At 35.2% G+C, this 22,386-nt stretch overlaps 1 protein-coding gene across 3 annotated transcripts in view; it reads left to right on the top strand.

Moving 5' to 3' along the window:
* The window catches only part of Hn (phenylalanine hydroxylase), a 57,420-nt gene that overhangs the window by 17,790 nt on the left and 17,244 nt on the right, over positions 1–22,386 (top strand). Inside the window, exons 1-6 of one of the 3 annotated variants that reach the window (XM_090370519.1) lie at positions 15,567–15,701; positions 16,834–16,959; positions 17,569–17,746; positions 18,203–18,297; positions 18,773–18,840; positions 20,103–20,153. In XM_090370519.1, coding sequence (XP_090226645.1) covers positions 16,867–16,959; positions 17,569–17,746; positions 18,203–18,297; positions 18,773–18,840; positions 20,103–20,153 — 485 coding nt within the window. In that variant the 5' untranslated portion in view covers positions 15,567–15,701; positions 16,834–16,866. Of the gene's footprint in view, positions 1–15,566; positions 15,702–16,334; positions 16,438–16,833; positions 16,960–17,568; positions 17,747–18,202; positions 18,298–18,772; positions 18,841–20,102; positions 20,154–22,386 lie in introns of those variants that run through there. The other 2 variants (XM_090370520.1, XM_090370517.1) reach the window with 2 other exon arrangements.

Raw genomic sequence — 22,386 nt, 5'->3', positions numbered from 1 at the left:
AAACTGGCATTTGGAATTTTATTTACAGTTTTATTCACAATTTAATTAATAAGTGGAATTTTAATTCCATATCAAAACTAGTTCTTATTATTCCCTCAGAATTATATGCACAAAACTGGTCTCTTACATATATTTGATCCTACAATATTAATGTTACATTTATTCCAAGTATTAGGCTCTACCCTTACCTTAGAAAATTAAGTTCTCACTTAAGCATTGTTATAAAACAGGTTTCCATATAAAAGCTTTTAAAAAAACGAAGGTTTTTTTTTTAACTTTTATTTTTACCGCTGACTTTGGATGATGAAATCGGCTGTGGAGTTACAGATATACAGCCACTTAAATTACGGGATATCCAACGACTACCAAGATTTTCTTGATAGGAGAAGTAGGATTAAACAAGAGAAGTAAAAATGTTGAAGGGCTTAGATCAGTTTACAGTATGGCATGTTACGATATAGCATAAACTGTCTAGCTGTCGGCATTTATTATAGCTTCTCGCTTTTAATCTAGTTGACCTATTTCCTTTAAGGGATTCATGAAGGTATAAATTAAAGGAGTAGGCTTTTTTTTTCGCTCTTATTTGAACCGAGTGCAGAATCAGGTTGGTCAGTTGGGTACTGAACTCTGGGATCACCTGGCCCAAGTGAAAGGTAAGCAACATTTTGTCCAGTTAATAGGGCCATAAGCATCCCCGCGATGGCCTACTTACATTCTAGAATAGCGATTAAAAACCTATAAATAAAGAGCTCTTTCTTTTTCACGATCAAAGTGATAAAACATGCACCACAACACCCTTTAATGGGCAGGTATCATTGATAAATTATAACACAGGTAACGGTAGAATGATCCCAGTTTCATGCGCCTGATAGCAACGTTGAATAATTAGTGACCAGTTTATCTTAAACGTATCTAGCACATCTATTTATGAAGTATTTTGCCATTGCTATCTTCTAAATCGCATTTTCTCACTTTTTATTAATGTAACACAGTGTACACTTCGTAAGATTTGATACACTATTGGACATAATTCATAAACTGTATTTAGTGCATTTATCATTAAATTAATGACTTTAATTACTTACCTAGGGTTTAAAATATCGCAGTTAACTTCAAACAACTTTGCAATATCACAAATAGTTCAATTTAATAAAATGTACGTTCCAGCTCCATCTAGCAACACTAGCAGTAAAAACAAACTATAGCTCGTATCGTAAATAATTAAATTAATTATTTTTTTAAGTAATTACGGCTTCCGAATAAAGTTTCGAATTATAATCAAAACTTTATCCAAAAACAGTAATATAGAACGTAGGTAAGAAAAATCTTCAAGTAGTAAATAAATGTAGACAATTACAGAATTATTAAGTGAATATTGTAAAAAACAAAAGTAAGTATAATTACATATCACAAATTGATATGAATTATTCATATAGGATGATTATTTTTACCTTAAAATTCATTGCCCTTGTTTTATTAAACGTAGGAATGCGAAACTAACCAAACGATATCTTCAAGTTTACAACCTGATGAAAGGAGCACAAATAGAGTTTAGAACTCAGTTTTTGCTCCTTTCGTACCTAAATGTTCAACATTAGTAAAGTTTTGTTCAATTACTGTAAAGAATGTTCTCATTCACTTATATTTCCCGGGTAGTTCGAGCTTCAGCTTTTCAGTGCTGCTGGGCACAGAGGCACATAGAGGAACCATCCTCCACGAAGCGATATAATGAGAAGTCTTAAGGATTTTAGTCAGATAATCACCCTTGCTGATAGCACAGTGATTGCAATCGCCATCCTTTTGCATCATGTGCAAAAGGTGTGGGTTAAAATCCCATCGGTTTAGAAGGGATTTTTATGGTGTTTTTTCACACTATGGCCGAATTAGTAGGATGAAGGTTTCATGCAGTAATGAAACTGCAATTCTGCATCCTCGTGGGTAGCACAGCGAATATAATCATCATCTTAAGTTCTGCAAATTGCCGCGTCTAGGCACCTGCGAGGTGATCTGATTGAGGTGTATAAGGCCTCGAATGGGTTGAGCAGGCTCAATTCTGATGGAACTCTTCCTCTTGCTCAGATTACGAACCTGAGGGAGGCATAAATTCAAATTGAGAAAAGACAGTTGCAGAATAGATGTGAGGAAATTTGCTTTTAGCCAGCAGGTAGTTGATTGCTGGAACAAACTTCCATCTGTCGTTGTGGCAGTTGACAGCTTAAATAAATTCAAGGAGGAACCGGACAAACTTTTAGAGGGAATGAATGTGTGAAATGGTTTTTTTTTTTTTTTTTTTTTGGCTGATGCTGTATAAGCTTGATTTCTTGCATCATATCCTCTGCTACTAATACTATCTTCTACCACTGAGTGAAAAAGATCAGAGTTGGAATCCCATCAATGACGCGAAGAACTTTTTTATCAACGTGGCCAAGTTAGTCGGTCTCAACCAAGGTGTGTTTGTTTTTTTTCTTTTCGAAAATTTGAGTTTTTTGTCCAGCAAACATGCAAACCGACAATAGAATGTACGCAATTTCTTCTTCTTTGGTCCTTAGCTGGCGGCTGGAGGAGGCGGTTGGCCACGCAACCAGTACGCTGCTGTAGGTGCCGCAGGGTTTCGGACTTGCTCTGTGACGCAATTTACAGACACAATGTAATGATACCTCATAGCTTTAGTTGCTTTGGCGCTTAATACATGCATACTCCTACACACACACACACACACACACATACACAAATTCTGCCACCCCTTCCCGAGATTCTCGAACAGTTGTACTCTTTAATAATCATACCAAACGAACGGAATCCCCTCTCCTAACTCTTCAGGTTCCTGCTGCGGTGGATCTGGAAGAATGGCCGTTTTATTACTGTGTCATGGCATTTTTTTCAGAAAACTCTTGTTTTATCTAGCTGACAGGCAAACTGAAAGAAAAATACGTGCAGTTACAGACATGATATAGTGGCGTTTCATGGTATTATCTGCCTTAGCGCGCGCGCACACATCTGCGATGATCTCAGGAGCCATGTAACTGAGATCCGCGCACACATCTCAGATGATCTCAGCAACAATGTAACATCACGGCTATTCAGGAAATAAAGAAATAAAGATTCGGATTACATAAGCCATGTGCAAAGTGGATTAAGGCATACTTGGCAGGATTTGAATAAAACTGAACTTCCATTGAGTTGTCTGCTATGGTACGAAAAGAACACACAAAGAGCAGTGTAAATATGAGGTACCGATCATGCTAAGTAAGTTTATAACATTTTTGTATCAGAATAAGAATATTAAGCACCAATTAAATTTTGTATGAAAATAAAAGTAATACATTTTTATGAAAACCTCACTACATGTCTCATCTATATTTAAAGAAACTATGCATTTTTGCTGCCTTTTTAACAAGCGAAAAAAAAAATTCAGTTTTGCCCACTCTTATGCAATCGTACTTGAGGGTAGGTAACTTGATCAGGAAGCTATTCCTCCCCACATTGGACGGAAAAGGTCTTGAGTTCCAGTCCCGTCGATGATGGGAGGAATTTTTATGGGTCATTTTTCACAACGTGGCCGAGCTAGTCGGTCTTAGGAGAAGGCAGCATGGTTTTCCTCCCGAAAACTCAGGTTTTTCTTCCAGCAAACAGAAAATCGACCACAGAACACATGCAATTTACAGACAATAAAATTTAATACTGAGCAATACATCCTTAGCTGCTGAAGCTCCTAAAACCCTACTATAACAACAATAACAGGAAGCTACACTGCTTAGGTTTTAAATTTTTCAAAATTCATTAATATGCATTTAAAAAATTTGCAGTAAACGTTTGCTTGTTTGACTACCATGAGACTGTTGAACGGTGGTATAATCAAAAATTCCAGATATGTCAGAGTTATATCTACGTTTCAGCACTATAGCTGTCAATACAGCAATAAATATAAATAAATTGGTAACCAAAATTCAAGATAAAGTAATTTAAAAACTAAATGAAAAATCGTAGAAAACTGCTTTTTCCAATTTCAGTTAATTTCGAGGTTCCATCAGAACGTTTTATATACTGAAAATTATTCATTAAACGGCGACCAAATCTAAAAAACCAGGATTACGAATGTAAAACGGTAAACGCTCCTATCGAGAACTTTCGGGACTAGCAGAAAAAAAAGCAAAAATAAACGAAATAGATGCTCAATGGAAAATATCATTTATTTATTTAAAGATCATTTCTTAGTATTCCAACAGTGTGGTTTTGAATTTTGATCTGCATCAGTGACGGTTTTAGAACTGAAGAAGTATGGCTATAGAAAGAAGATAAATAAATCTTTATTGTATGTAAAATATGTTATATGATTCCACCAAGAGGTTTCCCAAGAACAAAGGAAATATCGAAAATCAAGAGACTCACAACTAGATTTTGAGTGATGATCGTCACGGGGTATTGAGAATAGAAGTGAAGTAATATAGGCTTAGATAAAATTAACACTGAGAAGCTAACGTTAAGCTAAAGTACAAAATTAATCAAGGAATGAATATAAAGACGAAGTATAAAGTACAACACAAACAAAATAATGATAGCGAAGTGAAAGAATTTACAAGGATGTGACTTTCCTGGAAAGAAGCTTTAACAGTGATTAAATACAGAGATATACAAAAGTACCTGTAAGCTCATTATGATATCACGCAATTTATCAACAGAACCAAAGAATTAAGTGCACACACAAGGTTCAGTATGCGACATCAAGCACACATAATAAATAAAGCTGGTTAGCGGATTTGTTACTGAGGTTGGATTGCAGCTAGATCATAGAGTATTATAGCGACTTCATTAAAGAGGTTTAACGAAACAATCATCACGTGTTTGCAAACTTTTCAGAACTAGTCCTTCATATTTTAATGCTAGTGAAATTAGAGAATCCAATATTTTGAATACATAAAATATATGTGTAAAAACATGACTCAATCATATGTTCTTTCCCAATACTGTCCAATACTTCAAACCTTGGACATTGATTGTAACTAGTTTTGTGAAGAAAAGTTCTACTTGTCTTTGGTGTGTAACAGGTATATGCACTCTTGCCTGACCCTGACCAGACTGACAATAAGTACAAGAAAGGAACTAACTGTTAGCCCAACCTGAATTTATTTAAATATAATTAAAATTATTATTTTTTTTATTCGAGTTTAGGCTATTTGTAGCAATTAACTCATGTAATTTAAATAATATAACCCTGTATACCCATGTCTCAAGTACGTTGGCATTGTAAGGGTAAGATTTATACTTCGTTCCCATCAGCCTGTGTTTATTACAATCGATCCCTTATAGTTATTACAAATGTCTCACATGTGGGGACCAGTTTAACAATGTATTTGAAAACAAATTATTACAAATTACAATTATTAGATAAACGGTACATTTTTTGTAATACGATGTATTTTCAATTACAAAAGAGTGACCAAAAAGAGTTTTGTAATTTTCAGTTTCAAAAGAGTGTATATTAATTTTGTTGCAATTTCAATGCAAATAATTTCATTACAGATGTAAGTGAAAAAAAAATGCTGCAGTTGATCCCGTTTTTTCCTATTCAATTATATATATTCTCTTTATAGTATGTGGGTAAGTGACACCCGTATCCCTGCTGCGTAAAGAACGAGTGCATACTTCATTGTGAGAATATTTCACTGTTAGGAGATGTTATGTGCATGTACAAGCGCCCTCATGGGTAGTGCAGTTGGTAGAATCATAGTCCTATCCCCACATTGGGTGGAAAAGACCCGCGTTCGAGTCCCGACGACGTGAGGATTTTTTATGGGGCTTTTTCACAACGTGACTGAGTTAGTCAGTTTCAGGCGAGGCTAGCATGGTTTTTATTCCCGGAAACTCGGGCTTTTCGTACAGGAAATCGACCACAAAACACACGCAATTTTCAGACAGTATACACGGAGAAATATGGCCTTAGTCGCTGACACTCCTAAAACCCAACAACAACATGTACAACCTGGCTGCTAAACAGTAATTTGTGATGATAAGTCTTATCCTAGAATGTGATTAATTAATTTAAAGCAAAGAGTAATCTCTAGATTCTTATTATGGTAGTCCGCAGGGATGGAATCTCTGAGAATGAGGATTCATGCTCTGAATCCTCACTCTCTGCGTTGGTGTCACGGAACATGACACCAGCTGACAATTGAGAGAGTATATAATTTTACCGATTTAATCGGGTTAATGTATAACGCGACCCTGTCTTAGCTATTGTATAATAGGAGTAGTTTCTTAAAAGCTCACCCTTAGCTGGCGTATTTTATATTTAAAATTCTGGATCATGTATGTTAAATTTACAAATCGAAAAAATATCCCAATCCACACACAATATGCTGTCACGAGTCCGCTTGCGTATAATTTTTCGGCACGTCTGTCCGAAGGGATTCTATGAAAAAACAACCAACTAAATAAAATTTTCCTATACTATGGGGCAGTAGCACAGTGTTTATAACATCGTCCTTCTCACACCGTCTGGAAATGATCTGGGTTCTAATCCTGTCAATGACGAGAGTAACTGTTATGGGTCTTTTTGGGTTGGCTGAGTTATTCGTTCTCGGCTGAGGATAACAAGTTTTTGCGTCCTGCAAAACAGGCAAACTGATAAGAAAACACACACACAGTTTACGGATATAATACACATGAGTGGATGAATTTGACCTCTCGTGTAACCTTAATATGAAATATTTATTAATTTATGCATATGCATATACTCCAGGATGGTCCATATAAGGTCAATAAACATGCTGATAGTGAATATGAGAAATATTTCCCGTGAAGCACTTTGCATTTAAGATGAAGTATTAAAAATAAGAGGAGTAGATGGCAGTTTATTGTAATATGTTTGAAATTTTTAAAAAAATTATTTATTTTCCATTATAATCTTAAAATAAAGAATGATATTACAAAGCTCACAGCTTATTTTAAACCTCGTAAATGGTGTCCAATATCGGATGGACATGTGAGGTCAAAAGATATGTTTATAGTGCACATGGGAGAAGTGCCTGGGATTTAAAATTTTTCCACGTTTCCGTTGGACAGTCAACAAAAGGTTAAATCCGGATTGAAGCTCGTTATATGAGAAATGTGTGTACTTAAAAGCTCGATGTACAAGGGTTTGATGTAGATCCTTTCCCACTACCCAATCTTAAATTCTGGATAACAGATTGTTTTATTGCTGTTCTATAAAACTGAAGAAAGTTACAAATGACGCTACCCCTTTGAAGTAAGTCGTTTTTGCCTCTACTTTTACGTTTTATGTCTTTGTTTATTTTACGTTTTTTTTGTTTGTTTATATCACCAATCACTTATTCATCTGTTTCTATCTCAGGCATTTTTCAATCCCTTAAATTTAACTCCCCCATATCAACAACCACTACGATTGTATTCTAAGAATAATTTTTATTACGTGCCAATGTTTCCTTAACAAGACTTCTAACCTCTTCTAGTGCATTATAGCCTAAGTTGCTGATGCATCAACAAACTTAACAACAACAACCTCTTCTGATGGACGAAGTTATGGTAACAATCACAAAAAAACAACAAAAAAAAAAAAAAAAAAACAGAATAACTTTTTTATTCTCTGGGGTATATTAATGAAAAGTTTTACAAAAATATAGTTTACAATACAATTTGTATCATAATACGGAAATGATAATTACATCGTGAAACGAAAAGTTGCGTGTGCCAACAGACATGCTTAGAATTCACTACATCACTACAGAGTATGATCATTTCTGACAGCTATTGAAGTCTTACGTTGTTTTTCGTACTCAATATGAGACTATCAAAGAATGAGACATCAAATCCCATTCTTTCACTCAGAATCCTTGGAAAATTAGCATCCTTCAGGATGCTAATTTTCAAGGATCCTGAAGAACCAGGTTCCAGATTAGGGAGCCCAATACGGAACACTGTGGGCATCCTCTGTAAATTGGTCGTGTTAGTTGCCTATGTCTTGCCTGTACTGTAGGTTCTGTCGGTGAAGTAGTTCCCGATTAACCAGTAGAGTTGTGGTGGACAATCAGCAGTGCGCAGCCTCTCAAGAGCGCTCTCCCACCATACCCTGTCAAAGGCCCCCTCAAAATCTACAAAGACGACCAGTTCGTATTTGGCCTTGGAGGTTTCCAGATGGAGTATTTATCATTACCATCTATGTCTACATGTCTTATAACCAAGACTATTTAATGTAACTTTAAGAAGCAGCACCCCCCCATACATCAGAGTCATGAGCCGCCACTGCTCGCGGGTCATCTAATTCTACAGCTACCTTCGGTTTCTCAGTTCAACTGAAGAAAACGGGGTCGTTGTCATCTGCAAACGTGACATTAGGCTCACCTAAACAAGCGCACTTAGAACAGCAATTTATGTAGTTATAAATCCTCCATTGAACCATACAAAATAAAGTAAGATCAACGATAGTGATGCCACCGAGACCATCGAACCACCACAACAGATGTGTGTTTCCCAATATTGGATGGGCAGAATCAAGTCTAGAGCAAACAACATGTAAACTGTCCTTAATCTGGCTAGACTGGGACCCATTAGAGAAGAGTTCATAATGAACACCAACATGTCTTCAAACAAGGCTAATTAGAGGAGAGGAAAGGAGTATAAGGATCACTTGTTCTGAACCTCAAGCTCAAAGTTAGGGGTCTCAAATAAATAGACTTCTCAATAAGCACAGAAAATGATTCGAAACGTCACTTGATAAATATACAAACTACAACTTTATTTAAATTTTATTTAAATAGAGTCGCAATTGAAAGTAAAGTGGCAGGACATCTCTAAATCTCTGAGATGGCCTTTCTCCAAATGACATGTTGCTACAAGTAACGCTAATTGAGATGTGTTATCGAGTGAATAGAAGTAAGAAAAAAACAGACCACTAACCACTTGGTACAAAATCCAATATCATCAAACATTCGCATCACTGTTTTTCTCGGAATCAGGCCGCAGCCAGTTCGATTGTTGCTATGATGTGATCTTCTCTTATCGTACCTCCTTGGACCTCACTTTGTTGGTCTTTGTGCTTTCGTTTTAATTCATATAGTTTTCAACCCCTTACTGAGAAAGCGTTTAAATACTTTAGAGCTCGAAATATGTGCTTTAATGATTACTTAATTCTGTAATGACGTTTCTATAGATTAATTTATTGCAACAGTGTCTACATAGTGTGGCATAAAAGTATTTTCTTAGAACGGTAATAATTTATTTAGGTCACCGAGATTATGTTATGTCGTATAAAACTTATATTGTCCGCGAAGCTAAGGACATGATATCTAATTTCAGTGATGAAGATCTGAATAACTTGTACTTCTTACGTTAGAACACCCACCTATACGGTGTAACAGACATCTTGACAGCTCGTTCAAATCATTTTATTGTAACTGCGTGTCATTCCCATTTCATCCATTTTTCAGACAGAACAAAAATAAATAAATTTCAGTTTTAAGAATACTTATTTATTACATATTCTGTAGTTCAGCCTTTAATGTACTTTTGTAGCCCTCGTGGGTAGCAAAGTTTGTAGAATCGCCGTACTCCCCACACCGGGTGGAAAAGATCCGTGCTCGAGTCCCGTCGGTAACGTGAGGAATTTTATGGGCCTTTTTCACAATGTGGCGGAGTTAGTCGGTCTCAAGCGATGGTAACATGGTTTTTTCTCCCGGAAACTCGGATTTTTCGTCCAGCAAACAGAAAATCTACCCCAGAATACAAGCAATTTTCAGACAGTATATATACGGAGCAATATTTCAGACAGTCGCTTCTAAAACCCTACTATAACAACAACTTTTATTGTACTTTAAACTTCAAAGAGTACATGCGGAACAGGTTCATATCTTGTATGACATAAATCCTTTTATCTCTACATAATCAGAAGCAATGATGACACGGAGCCAAATCACGTTTCAGTTTTGAAATTAAAATGCCTTCGCATAAATTAAAAAAAATAATAAAACGCATAGATACGCGTAATGTATTACCTGATTCATAATTTATCTAATCGCGTTCATTTGATACGTGAAGTGAGCACTTCAAGGTTACCAAGAAGAATCAGGACTTATTGTCAGTACCATGCACTACCAGTCCTTGCGTGTAGCGCATGGTACAAAATTAGATATCACATTACAAAATTATGTAAAACATGAACTCATATTTTACAGATCTCCAAAATTGGACTGCAAGAAAAAACAAATATTGGATACGGTCTAATAAACGAATTTGCGATTTTATACCCAAAAATTGTGATTATTAATTGTGATTTAAGAAATCAAAAGAAAATGTTTACTCTATAATGAAAGACAGTGTTTAAAAAGGCATTATTTTGCTAGTTTAACGTTTCATCTTTCCTTACTTTCGCTCTTCGTGAGCGAAAAATGCAAGGCTTTTTATGGCATTTCATAACAAACAAACAGGTGTTACAGATTTTCATCCCACAAACAGACAAACAGGTTATATGGCTTTCCATCCAGAAACAGCTTATACAGCTTTTCATCTCACAAACAGGTTATATAGCTCAAGTTAAAAATACAGTGCTGAATACGTTGTATGGTCTGAGCAGCTTTGGTACTAATATAATTCGCAAAATTTCGCCGAAACTCTGGAAATAGTAAGTACCATGTTAAGTACCATGTAACGTATGCAATTTACAGCAGGGAAAGAAGGGAATAGATTGACGCTGTTTCTTATTGATGAAAAGGTGAAATTAATTGGCCTTCACGGGTGGTCAAGTGACTACAATCGCTATCCTTCCACATCATTTGTGAAAGGATAGCGATCATGGGATGCAGCCTTGGTTTGAGCCCATCTAGAAGGGAGGCCATTTATGGACTTTTTTCATAACGTGGCCAAGTTAGTCGATTCGAGTAAAGCTTCGCGGTTTTTCTTTGCTACTTTACTACAATGCGAGCAAAGAACTCCTAAACCAGGTTATTTCTTTCTGGGACACTGTGTCTATGCGATTAATAATTAAAAAAATGAGCCTCATATGGATAAACAGATATTTTGGCGCAGTTCCCAATGCATTTATCGCATATATGAAAAATATTATAAAAGTTGATAGACAGAACTATTCGTGACCTTGGATAGCCCTGAAAGTGTTACTAACCTGTAAACAAATCAAGAAGTTGCAAAATATCTTATCGGATTTTGTGTTTCTTTCATAAAGTCAAGGTCAAAAAAATACTAAGATGAGATCTTATGCAATGTTCGAAATACTACATAACCTAATAAAACACGCCTTCATAGTTACTTTATTATTATCAGTTGAAAGGTAACGTGTGGAGCATAATCCAGGTTTTTTTTTTTTGCTGTCCAATGATGCTGTTATAGGTGAGAGGGTGAACTACCGTCAATGGATTTTTGGAGTTTTCTTAGAACTTGAGTTTAGAAGAAATGTCCTTTAGAGAACTTTATCATTTCAGTTTGAAGAAATTATTCATCGCAGACCATAGTTACATGTATGAGGACTTCCTTACCTGCTTCTTAACAAGTGTGAGGTGTTGGGACAGTTATACGTTTTGCTGACAAAGCAACTCACAGTTGTTATATGAAAGGATTTCATGTATGAGCAGCAGTCAGAAATCCGTTATCAATAAGTTTAGAGTGGAAAGATATTTATGGAAGTGACGAGTTAATGTACACCTTTTTTCCTATCTGTTATTAAATCTGGGTCTGGAGAGAATTTCTAGAATACTTCCAGCAGGAGTTCCTAATAAAGTAAGGTAATAGGTTATAAAAATATTAATGCCTTAGGGTTTTGTTCGAAATTGTGGGTATAAACTTTTTATATTAGGTTTTAAAATTGCCTCTTTTTTTTTTTTTAATTTCAAGATCATTGATTTTTCTAAAAAAAAACCATTAACATTTTTATTCAGTTTCAGTAATATCAATTTTTGTCATTTGATGGACAGCACTACACATTTAAATTTCGTAGACATAAAGCAACATGTACTATGCAATACAATAGATTATGCTCTGATACAAGTATAAAGACAAGTATACAGAACATTATTATTATTATTATTATTATTAGACATATGGTGCAGGGAAGCCTGAAGCTTATGCTACACCAGCCGAAAAAATTCCCGAGTTACCCTGAGAGAGAGAGAGAGAGAGAGAGAGAGAGAGAGAGAGAGAGAGAGAGAGAGAGAGAGAGTCAAAAGGAATCACCAAGAAAGAGAAGAATGATGATATCTAGCTCAGAACCCTGGGTGTGCCAAGCCCCCGGGGTTATGACTACCTTACTTGGGGTTCTTCACGTAAAATGTGCTAAAATATGTAGTACGAGTATTTTTTTAAAACATTAAATAGAACCGAAAGAACCTAAAACGGCTGTTCTCTATATTAAATAAATTATTTTAAGCAAAGGCTTCACGAGGGCATTATTTCTCGTCTATACACGAGCTTCATGCAAACTCAAATTCCGAAAGCATAAATAAAGTCCAGCTTAACAAAAGAAACTGAAGTCTTGTGCGCTATTTCAAAAAGAATTATATCAGAGGTGTTAAAAGGGCACAAAGACTTCGCATTTCAGCTTTGCTGCTAGATATTGCTAAAAAAAAAAAAAAAAAAACAAGCCCCAACTTTTCACTAGCTTTATTGTTAGTTTGATAGTCTACGTTTCGAATGATCTACTGTGGGATAATCGACCTTCCGCATATAACAAAATTTAAACGCAACTGAAAGTAAAAAAAGTGGTTTTTATTTTTTATGAATATTCCAAACGAGAAAGGTATTAGAACATATAGTACTTTAGCAGCGTGTGTAGTTAAAGGTTAAGAAAGCTTATGAATAATTCTTTGCATGAACACTACAACAGTAATCTAATAAAGAAATATACCCTTATGAACTTGGTCTCTCGTGTTATTTTTCTGTTTAAAAATGATTAGATTTATACATTTCATGCTTGTTTTTAGTATTAGTATTAGTATATGAAAGTAAGCGAACTTTTCTGCATTAGCGAAATAAATAAATAATAAAGCAGAATATTCATATTATTCTCATCACCGTAAGGTATACTGTTCTCTCATTCCCACAAGGTGTACTGTTCAAATTCCGCTTAGCCAGACACACTGCCACCTTGGGAGGCAACTTATTCCAGTGTTCAGCAACCCCTGCCTATAGGTGAACTTCATAAGATCCAGTCTTCTGTTATTCCTTAAGATTTTATATTTGTACTGGCTAGTTTTTTATCTCACGTAAAACACAAGAATTAGATCTTCCTTATCCATTTTGCTCAACCTATTCTGCTCCTTATACCACTCAATCAAATCTGCTTTTAGATATCCAATTTTCAAACTTCGCGGTGCATATTTTCTAAGCCGTTCTTCATAGCAGTGTTAAGTTGAGCTCAGCACTAATCAGGTCGCTTTTCTTTTAACTCTCTGCAGAAGAGAGTTAAAAGCGAAGACTATATTCAGATCTCCAGATCTGAATATAATCGTCGTGGTAGCGCAGTGGTTATAATCATTGTCTTTTCCATACCGGGGGAAAAAAAAACTTGGTTCGAATCTACTTTTTTTCATTCCGTGGCTGAGTTAATCGGTCATGGGCAAAGATAGCGATGTTTTTCCCCTCGAATCGTAGGTTTATCGTCTAGCAAAACAGGCAAACCGACCAGAGGAAAAACGCAATTTATAAACATTATACACACACACACAGGCAGATGAGGTAATATTCGTGTGGCCTTTTAGATCTGAATACAATATTCCAAATGCTGTCTAACCATCGTCTTATATAGAGGAATAATGACGTCCTTCTCCCTACTGGCCAGGGCCCTATAAATCATGGACAGGATGCCGCATGCCTTCCTAGCCGCCTGTTTACACTGAATGAAAAATTTCATGTCAGATCGAATTGTAATAACTGTCTTTTACGTCTTAATCCACTTTTAGGTCCTCATCCCATAGTTTATAATCTAGTGTATTTTTGGTTCACTTATTTCAATCTATAAGAGGTAGGTTGAAACTGCTCACAATGAGACAATCGTACTAATTATCCCATTCATTCTTCTTAAAGAGAGTTTTGTTATACTCTTCAGTCATTAGGCCTGTAATATACCCTTGCTATCATTTTCCCTTTACTACTAATCATTTCACACCACACAGTCTCGATATCCGGGTAAACTTAATCTAAAAGAACAATCTTACTGGCTTCAGGAAGTTTATGATCAGAAGCATCACTCTCTCTTATCCTCTTGACCTACTCTGATTCTGTGTCATCTGTTTTACTTCCAAAATATTTCCTGTCTCCCTTACAACTGAGTCCCCAGTTAAGACTATCTCCTGAGAAACCATAACATTCTGTACCGGTTGATCCATTCCTAGGGAAGGATTCTGAAGTATTACACCCAACATAGCATCAGACATTTGATTCTCTGACGAATCCCCAGACTGAATTGCTTCAGCCTGGGGACTCGTCAGACTGAAGCATGAACTCGCTTCTTCAATAATTCAGTCACATCTAACAGTACGTCAAGTTTTGAATTTAGTTTGTCGCACTACAGACGTCTTGCACGCAGAAAAAAAGAAACACTCTCTATCAGCCAGCAAAAGCTCGGCATATATGTGCCGAGCTTTTGAGTGCAAGAAAAAAAGGTCATAACTCATAGTGGAATCACCGCTGGAAATTCAGCGATCTGTCGTGACTGATCTCTGAATTTCCAGCCTTGATGGCGTGGAAATTCAGAGATCAGTTAAAATTACAAAATATTTAAAGTTCTACAAGAGAATTCTTACTTACGAATACGTAATTCTTATTCGGCGTGAAATATAATCCTTACGACTTAAGTATTTCCTGCCGAAGTTATCGATATCAAGCTGTAACTTTTTAAATTTAGTAACAGCTATTTTCCATTTCTATAGAACTGGGAACTAGTTGACTGAAAAAAAGTATATTTTAAAGGTAAAATATTTTCTTAAAAATATATACTTACGCATATGAAGCATTTATAATCCTATATTATCAAATATTATATGTATTTTTTTTTATCGTATGATGTGAGCATTACACGAAGGAACCAGTTTTTTCCTACTTCCTTCGTGGCCGTAAGGTCCAACCGGAGAGTACGGCACCATCGTAATATCCAAGCCCCAGGCGGGATTCGAATCCATGACCTTTGGGTTGCCAGGCAGGCTTTTTACCCACCCGGCTAGCCCGGTCAAATATTGTATAATATAACATCACTGGTTTTGCATAGATCATTTTTTCTATTTTTTTTTAAATATTCGTAACTACGAATAATAGTTATGTAATAAAATAATAGCTTAACGGTGTCAGGAAGTAGCTAGCCAGTTATTTCCTGAAATAATTTAGCTCAAGGTGATCTCCACTGAAACCTAATGGATTCCTGAAAGCGTTGCTCCTAGTTTAATATACTGATATCCGACAAGAGTAGCTCTGCTGAGATACGCATACGAAAATAATTGCCTCTCTTCGAAATAAGGGCACTTTAAACCTGTATATCAAGGTCACTTTGTGAAACTAGCTAACAAGGTCACATCACACAATAGGAGATAATCATGCTTCCTCCATTTTTAAAAATATTCTCTTCTACATCACTTTTCTCCCTCTTCCTCTCTTGGAATCCCATTTATCTTATTTCCTCAGTCATCGGAAGATACGCATCAGAGTGCTAAAATCCCTTTTCAGTACCAAATTGCATTCACCATGTCAAGGTACGTTTTAGTTAACAATCAGTGAACCATTGATACGTTAGAAAAGTTCTTACTTGTTTTATTTTTATTTTCAACAAGTTTTATTATAATTTGATTCTTTTTATTTTTACTTCGAATATATGTTTGGCCCTTTATTTCTATCACTGTAGTTTTATCCTTATGGAGAATTCGAAGCTTTGCTCAAATATCCTATATTTTATTTTTGCAAAACAATTAAAAATGTCCGGATTATAAAACTTCTGAAATGACCTAACACAAGGTCAAATTATGAGAATTTAATGTTGTTCGGTTTCGTGTCGTGTTTTAGTACGAATGTAATTAAGGCTATGAGGGGTCAGTTTAACTGTTTTATTGAATTAAAAATCCTATTTTTCAGAAATAATGAGAAAAGTGTGCAATACTTGTCCGAAGCCGACTAACTTGGCCACCGCGTAAAAGAAGCCCATAAAAATTTCTTCCTCTGTTGATGAGATTTGAACTCAGGCTTTATCCACATGGCGCGTTAGGACAGCGTTCGTAACCACTATACTGCCTAGATGATGTGAACTTAATGAATTAATCCCTTCATATTTTCTTAATTTAATATTTATATTTTCATAAACTTATTCCAAAAGCGTATTCAAATGTAATTTAAAAGGGACAAAAAATCACGTTGCGGTGTGGCAGTAATATTTTGTTTTATCCATGAAGATTCATCTGGACCAGGTGGAGGGAAGGTTCTCATGGTAATGCGTAGGTAAGGGAAGTTCTATCTATTGTTGATTGAACAACATACTAAACAACATCACAAATACGCGATCTGTGTTTTCAACTGTTAAATGCATTATGAGAATGATTGGCCTCTTTCAGTGAAGTGTTCCAAATTAAAGACAGCACAACCAGAACAATTAGAGTCTAGCTACAACCAGCCAGCAAAATTTACAAATTTCAAACTTTATGAAAATTAAAATCATCATTTATGCTTTAATTTTTGCTACATTTAATTCTTGTCTATGGTTTAGGAATACCAACAATACCCAGTATTAAACACGAAACCTTTCTTGTTCCTGTATTTAAATAGATTCAAAGAACTATCATTGATGTTGTTCCATTTTCTTCCACCGTATATTTATATTTATATTACTTCTCTTAGCATCCCAGCCGCAAGACTGGCGGTTCGTATATTATGGAAGGAAACGGTGAACTACATGTCATGAGTGTCATATTTTCCCTAAAAGAAGATGTTGGAGTGTTAGCAGAGGCCTTGAAAGTATTCAAGGTAAGATTTGAATTCATTTCAGAATTTTTTGCTTTACTTTATTTTAATAAAGTAAAGCAAAAAATTAAATTTGATTTCCGTTTTTTTTAAATTTTTTTTAAACATTTTAGTTCTTGTTGTAATCTATAAAGATACCCAATGTTGAAGATTTCTGTAGTAATTTGTAATTTTCACTTCAAATTTACTATTTCAAGGCGAAGCGAGTTCATTGTATATGAATGACTGTAAAACATTGCTAGTATTTTCAATTGTCTGCTGATATTTTTCACCTGGATCTTTGAAAATATCAGAAATATATTATACATACACTACTTTATATGGAATATACAAAGAATATAGGGCATTGTCGATATTTTCCACTTCTCTGGCTATTTCAGTTGTATGTAGAGAAAGAGAATCATTTCGTAATTATAAAATACGTCGAAGAATGAATGATCCAAAAGAAAATCCCTAATAATTTAATCCTATATGAATCCCTAACAATATTATCAGTAGAGCGAACTTTATAATATTGAAAACTCTCCCCGGATATATTCTGCTAAGTGAAATAAAAATTTCAGCATCTTTCATGCTCCATTTTTAACCTCTCTTAATTTTATTTGATTTTAGGACAACCAAGTTAACCTCCATCGCATCGAATCTCGTTCTTCCAAACGATTTCAAGATGACTACGAGTTCATCGTTGAATGCGACACAAGATCTGGAAACTTGAATGGGGCCTTAGAAATACTTCGGAACAAATCTCAGTACATGACAATAATATCAAGAGATCACAAGGATAATGCTGGTATGTTTGGGGGAAAGGTATCCTGTTTTTCATTAGGACAAAAATAACGCCTTGCTCTTTTTCTTATCACTAACGGCATGAAAAATCGCAAGCATCTACAAAAAGTCGTTGTGATTTTAATAAATATTTTATCATACTAAACTGCCTGCAGGATTACTTTACTAGCTAATTTTTTCTTGTGCAGGAATGTATTCAAGGTAGGTTTAGGACTTGAAAGGATGTATAATTTGAACACATTTCAGTACCACAACTACAGCTGCTGCTTTAAGATAGCATTTAAATTCTTTAATTAAAAGTAAAAAAAAAAAAAGTTGATTAGTGAACTGCGAATATTTCAGTGATAATAACTGGAATGGTAAACGTAATTGCGTATTTAATATTCAGATGTTATTTTTGTTGAAAATATTTTAATTAATGAAGAACCCACTCATTCCAAGATTACACATTCTCTTACAGATACCGTGCCTTGGTTTCCTCGGAAGATATCGGAACTTGATCGGTTTGCTAATCACATTCTTTCGTATGGTTCTGAATTAGAAGCAGACCATCCGGTAAGAGATTATTAATTAAAATAACATTAATAAAATAATTTAAATAACGTTAATTAATTAAAATACCTAAAAGCACGATTTTTGCCATTAATACAACACAAAATATTTTAAATTAATTCTAGAAATGGATTACAGCGTAAAATTTAGCTTCCCATAAGCTTAGCACCTCTTTCACTCACCACATGGCATTGCTCTCGCACTATATATAAGGTAAATACAGCATACTGTATCAATACACTACTAAAATACAGCTAGAAATTGGAGCAGTGCAGCATTAAGGGCAAGTTATGCTATGGATAAAGGGGTGGTTGAGTGGGAGAAGACAGAGAGTGGTTATCAATGGGCACTGCTCATCTTCGCTCCCGAAAAAAATGTGTATATCATCAAATTAATTCCAAATAATCACGTTTGGATAATTTAAAATAGAACGGTTCAATGTTATTATTAATGTTAGTTTATTTCTTATTACTTTTAGGGTTTCAAGGATACTGAATATCGTGCCAGGAGAAAACAGTTTGCAGATATCGCTTTCCATTACAGGCAGTAAGTTGGATATTTATTTACACTGAAAATTCGATTTTGCATCGCAGATTTTACATTTTCTCCGATTTTGAAAATGTTTTTATCGATATCAAGGTAAATCTCCTAGGCTAAACTTCCTTTGAAGTTACGCTTCTGGTTCAGCCAAAATCTGAAGTTATTAGATATTTTGAAATTTCTGTATCATCAATAATAATATTATTAATATATTAATTTTACTTAATATATATGTATAATAATATTGGATGTTATTTTAATTATAATGCTATTTTTATTTTTATTAAAAACACTTGTTTAATTTACTTATTATGATATACAGTACACAGTATGCATTAATTTGATATCCAATTAAAGAATATCAAATATTGGGAATGAATTCGATAATCCAATGCATGTCTGGGTTTTAATTTAGTTTATGGTGCTTACCCATGGATCTTTGCGACAAGGAGAAGAGCTGACCTAGCTTCGCCCACTGGTTCGCAGTGATTGGACCATCTATTTCCGATTTAAAACCAGCCTCAAAGGGGGAAAATCGTTTTCCTATTTTAAACCAGCGTCAAAGGAGGGAAAAATTGCGGGTTCCTCCCTGTGGCACTGGTTGAAAATTGGTGAAACGAACAAAAAATATCATCCAATCACTCCGAACCAGTTTTCGGGGATAGGACAGCTCTTCACTCCTTGTCGGAAAGATCCATGGGTAAGCACCAGAAAGTAAATTTGAAACCATGTCTGTTGAACCAAATATTATGGTTAAGGCTCCTTAAAGTTTTAATGAAGTGGAATTTGTTGCTTACTGTGTATAAGCGGCGAATTGTTTCTGAATTTTGTTTTTAAAAGGAAGGATTTTTTTGGTAAAAAAATTGTCATCGTTAAGGAAAATTTCGCTAATGTTGACTTAGTGAAATTAATTCCATTTTATGAAAACTGAGATTAATATATTATCTAAATTAAAGTGGTTTATAAAAATTAATTTATATTCTCAATTGCTTAAACAATTTAAAAAGCTCTTTTAAATAGTTTAAAAGAGTGCGAGAGCGTTTTATTTTTTTAAATTAAAAATTGAGTAACGTAATTTGTGAACAGCTCCTTATCTAGTGCGAGGAGTGTAAAAAGATTTAAGTTTTTTATTAGCACAAATAAGGATTTCATTTTTGTTACAAATAAAACGTAGAAATGACTTTAACATACGTGACTTGTCTTGAATTGTTATACGTATTTAAATTCCTATGTAAATAGCAATATAATCAAGGTTACAATTTTTGCAGTGGCCAACCAATCCCATGTGTGAAATACACGGAAGAAGAAATAAAAACATGGTAAGCAATGTGCTATATTACTTTTAGGAGGACAGCAATAGATAAAAGGTATATTACACATACTTCACAATAAATTGTTCTTGCATAACGTGTGCAAAAATAAATATTTTTTTCCCATTTGTGACTTGTGAAATCAGTAAGTTTCATAATATTTATGTTGGCAAGGTCAACAACACCATAACAACTTGTTTTCTCTTCATAGTCAAGTGATGTGCTAATATCATTTTAACTATCAGCAAAGTGAACGAATTCGCTATTCTTGATATACAGTATTTCATTTTTTTAAAAATATTACCAATAAGATCTGTATTGTTACACGAGTATTATATGACATCGAGGATAAAACTCATTTTGTAGCGCTGTATCTTCAATTATCTCGAAAAATATTGCGAAATACGAGGTGGGGCAATAAAGTTTACGGACTGGTGCTGTTGCGGTTATGTTCCATGAGTTTGAAAATAAATGGAAGTGGTATGTATCTTGTAGTTCAAACTTCCTCCAACATATGGTGGTACAGAGATTGTCCAGTATATCAAATTTTGCTTTAAACTGAAAAAAGCTGCAACAGAAACGTATGAAGTTTTAAAAACTGTTATGGTGATGAAACGTTAAGTCGTACCAGTGTGTTTGAATGGTATAATCACTTCAAAGACGAACGTGGGGATGTTCGCGATGACCCAAGTGGGCGTCCGTCAACCTCCCGAAATGAGAACAGAATTGCAAAAATTCAAAAAATGGTCGCAAGAGATCGTTGTTTGATCCTCAGAATGATAGCAGATAAGTTGGATATCAATAAGGAGACGATTCGTAAAAATGACTGGAGATGTGGAAATGTATTTCCAATTCACAAAGGGTGACACGAGTAATTACAGACCTGTTAGTTCGACTTCTGTTCCAGGGAAAATAATGGAGTCACTGGTTAAAGAAGCATTGCGATATCACCTAGACAAGACAGCAGTAATAATTCAGACACAGCATGGGTTTGTTAAGGGGAGGTCTTGTTTGACAAATTTGATTAGATACTATGATGTGGTCACAAAGGAACTGGAGGCAAAAAATAATTTTGATATCATATATTTGGATTTCAGGAAAGCTTTTGATACTGTTACACATGGAAGACTACTGTACAAATTGGAGCAGTATGGCATTAAGGGCAAGTTGCTACAATGGATAAAAGGATAATTGAGTGGGAGAAGACAGAGAGTGATAATCAATGGATACTGCTGTACGTGGACTAATGTTATTAGTGGTGTTCCTCAGGGTTCGCTGTTGGGCCCATTGTTGTTTTGTATATTTATCAATGATATTGATGAAGCTATATCAAGTTTAATGTCAAAGTTTGCAGATCATACAAAGGTTGGCAGGGTTGTTAATGACAGTATGCTGCTGTAACAGGATCTGTAAAAGTTGGGTAGTGTGCTGAGAAGTGGCAACTGAAGTTTAATTTTGACAAATAGAAAGTACTGCATATGGGTAGCAGTAACCCAAGAGAAATGTACAAACTGGGTGGTATTACACTCAGAGTAGTGGAGAATGGAAGAGACCTGGGGGTAATTGTGCAGTCAGATATGAAGTTTTCTGAGCAGTGCAGACAGGCTGCTAGAGTCATGGAGTTTTGCCAATGATATATAGAAATTTTGCTAGCAGAGAAAAAGAAGTTATTATCCCCTTGTATAAAGCAATTGTCAGGCCACATCTTGAGTACTGCGTACAGGTCTTAAAGCCTCATTTTAGGAAGGATGTAGAGTTGCTAGAACGAGTACAGAGAAGGGCAACAAGACTGGTGAGGGGAACAAATGGGTGCTCTTACGAAGAAAGGCTTAAGTTCTGCAAATTGCAACTTCTGGAGACTAGGCACCTGCGAGGCGATCTGATTTGGGTGTATAAGGCCTTGAATGGATTGAGCAGGCTCAATGCTGTGGGATTTTTCCTCTTGCTCAGATTACAAACCTGAGGGGGCATACATTCAAACTGAGGAAAGACAGTTGTAGAATAGATGTGCAGAAATTTGCCTTTAGCAAGCGGGTAGCTGATTGCTGGAACAAACTTCCGTCTGTTGCTGTGGAAGTTGATAGCTTAAATAAATTCAAGACAGAACTAGACAAACATTTGGAACAAAAGGATCAGTAAAATGGGAAGGGGTTTTTTTTTTTGGCTGATGATAAGCTTGCTTTCTTGCATCATATGCGTCTACTAATGCTAATGCTAAATTCTGCAATGAAGATTGCAGCAA

The sequence above is a fragment of the Mastigoproctus giganteus genome, chromosome 3 (assembly GCF_048544385.1).
Source record: "Mastigoproctus giganteus isolate SK-2022 chromosome 3, ASM4854438v1, whole genome shotgun sequence".
Lineage (NCBI taxonomy): Eukaryota > Metazoa > Arthropoda > Arachnida > Uropygi > Thelyphonidae > Mastigoproctus > Mastigoproctus giganteus.
This window is presented reverse-complemented; position numbering and strand designations above follow the sequence as displayed.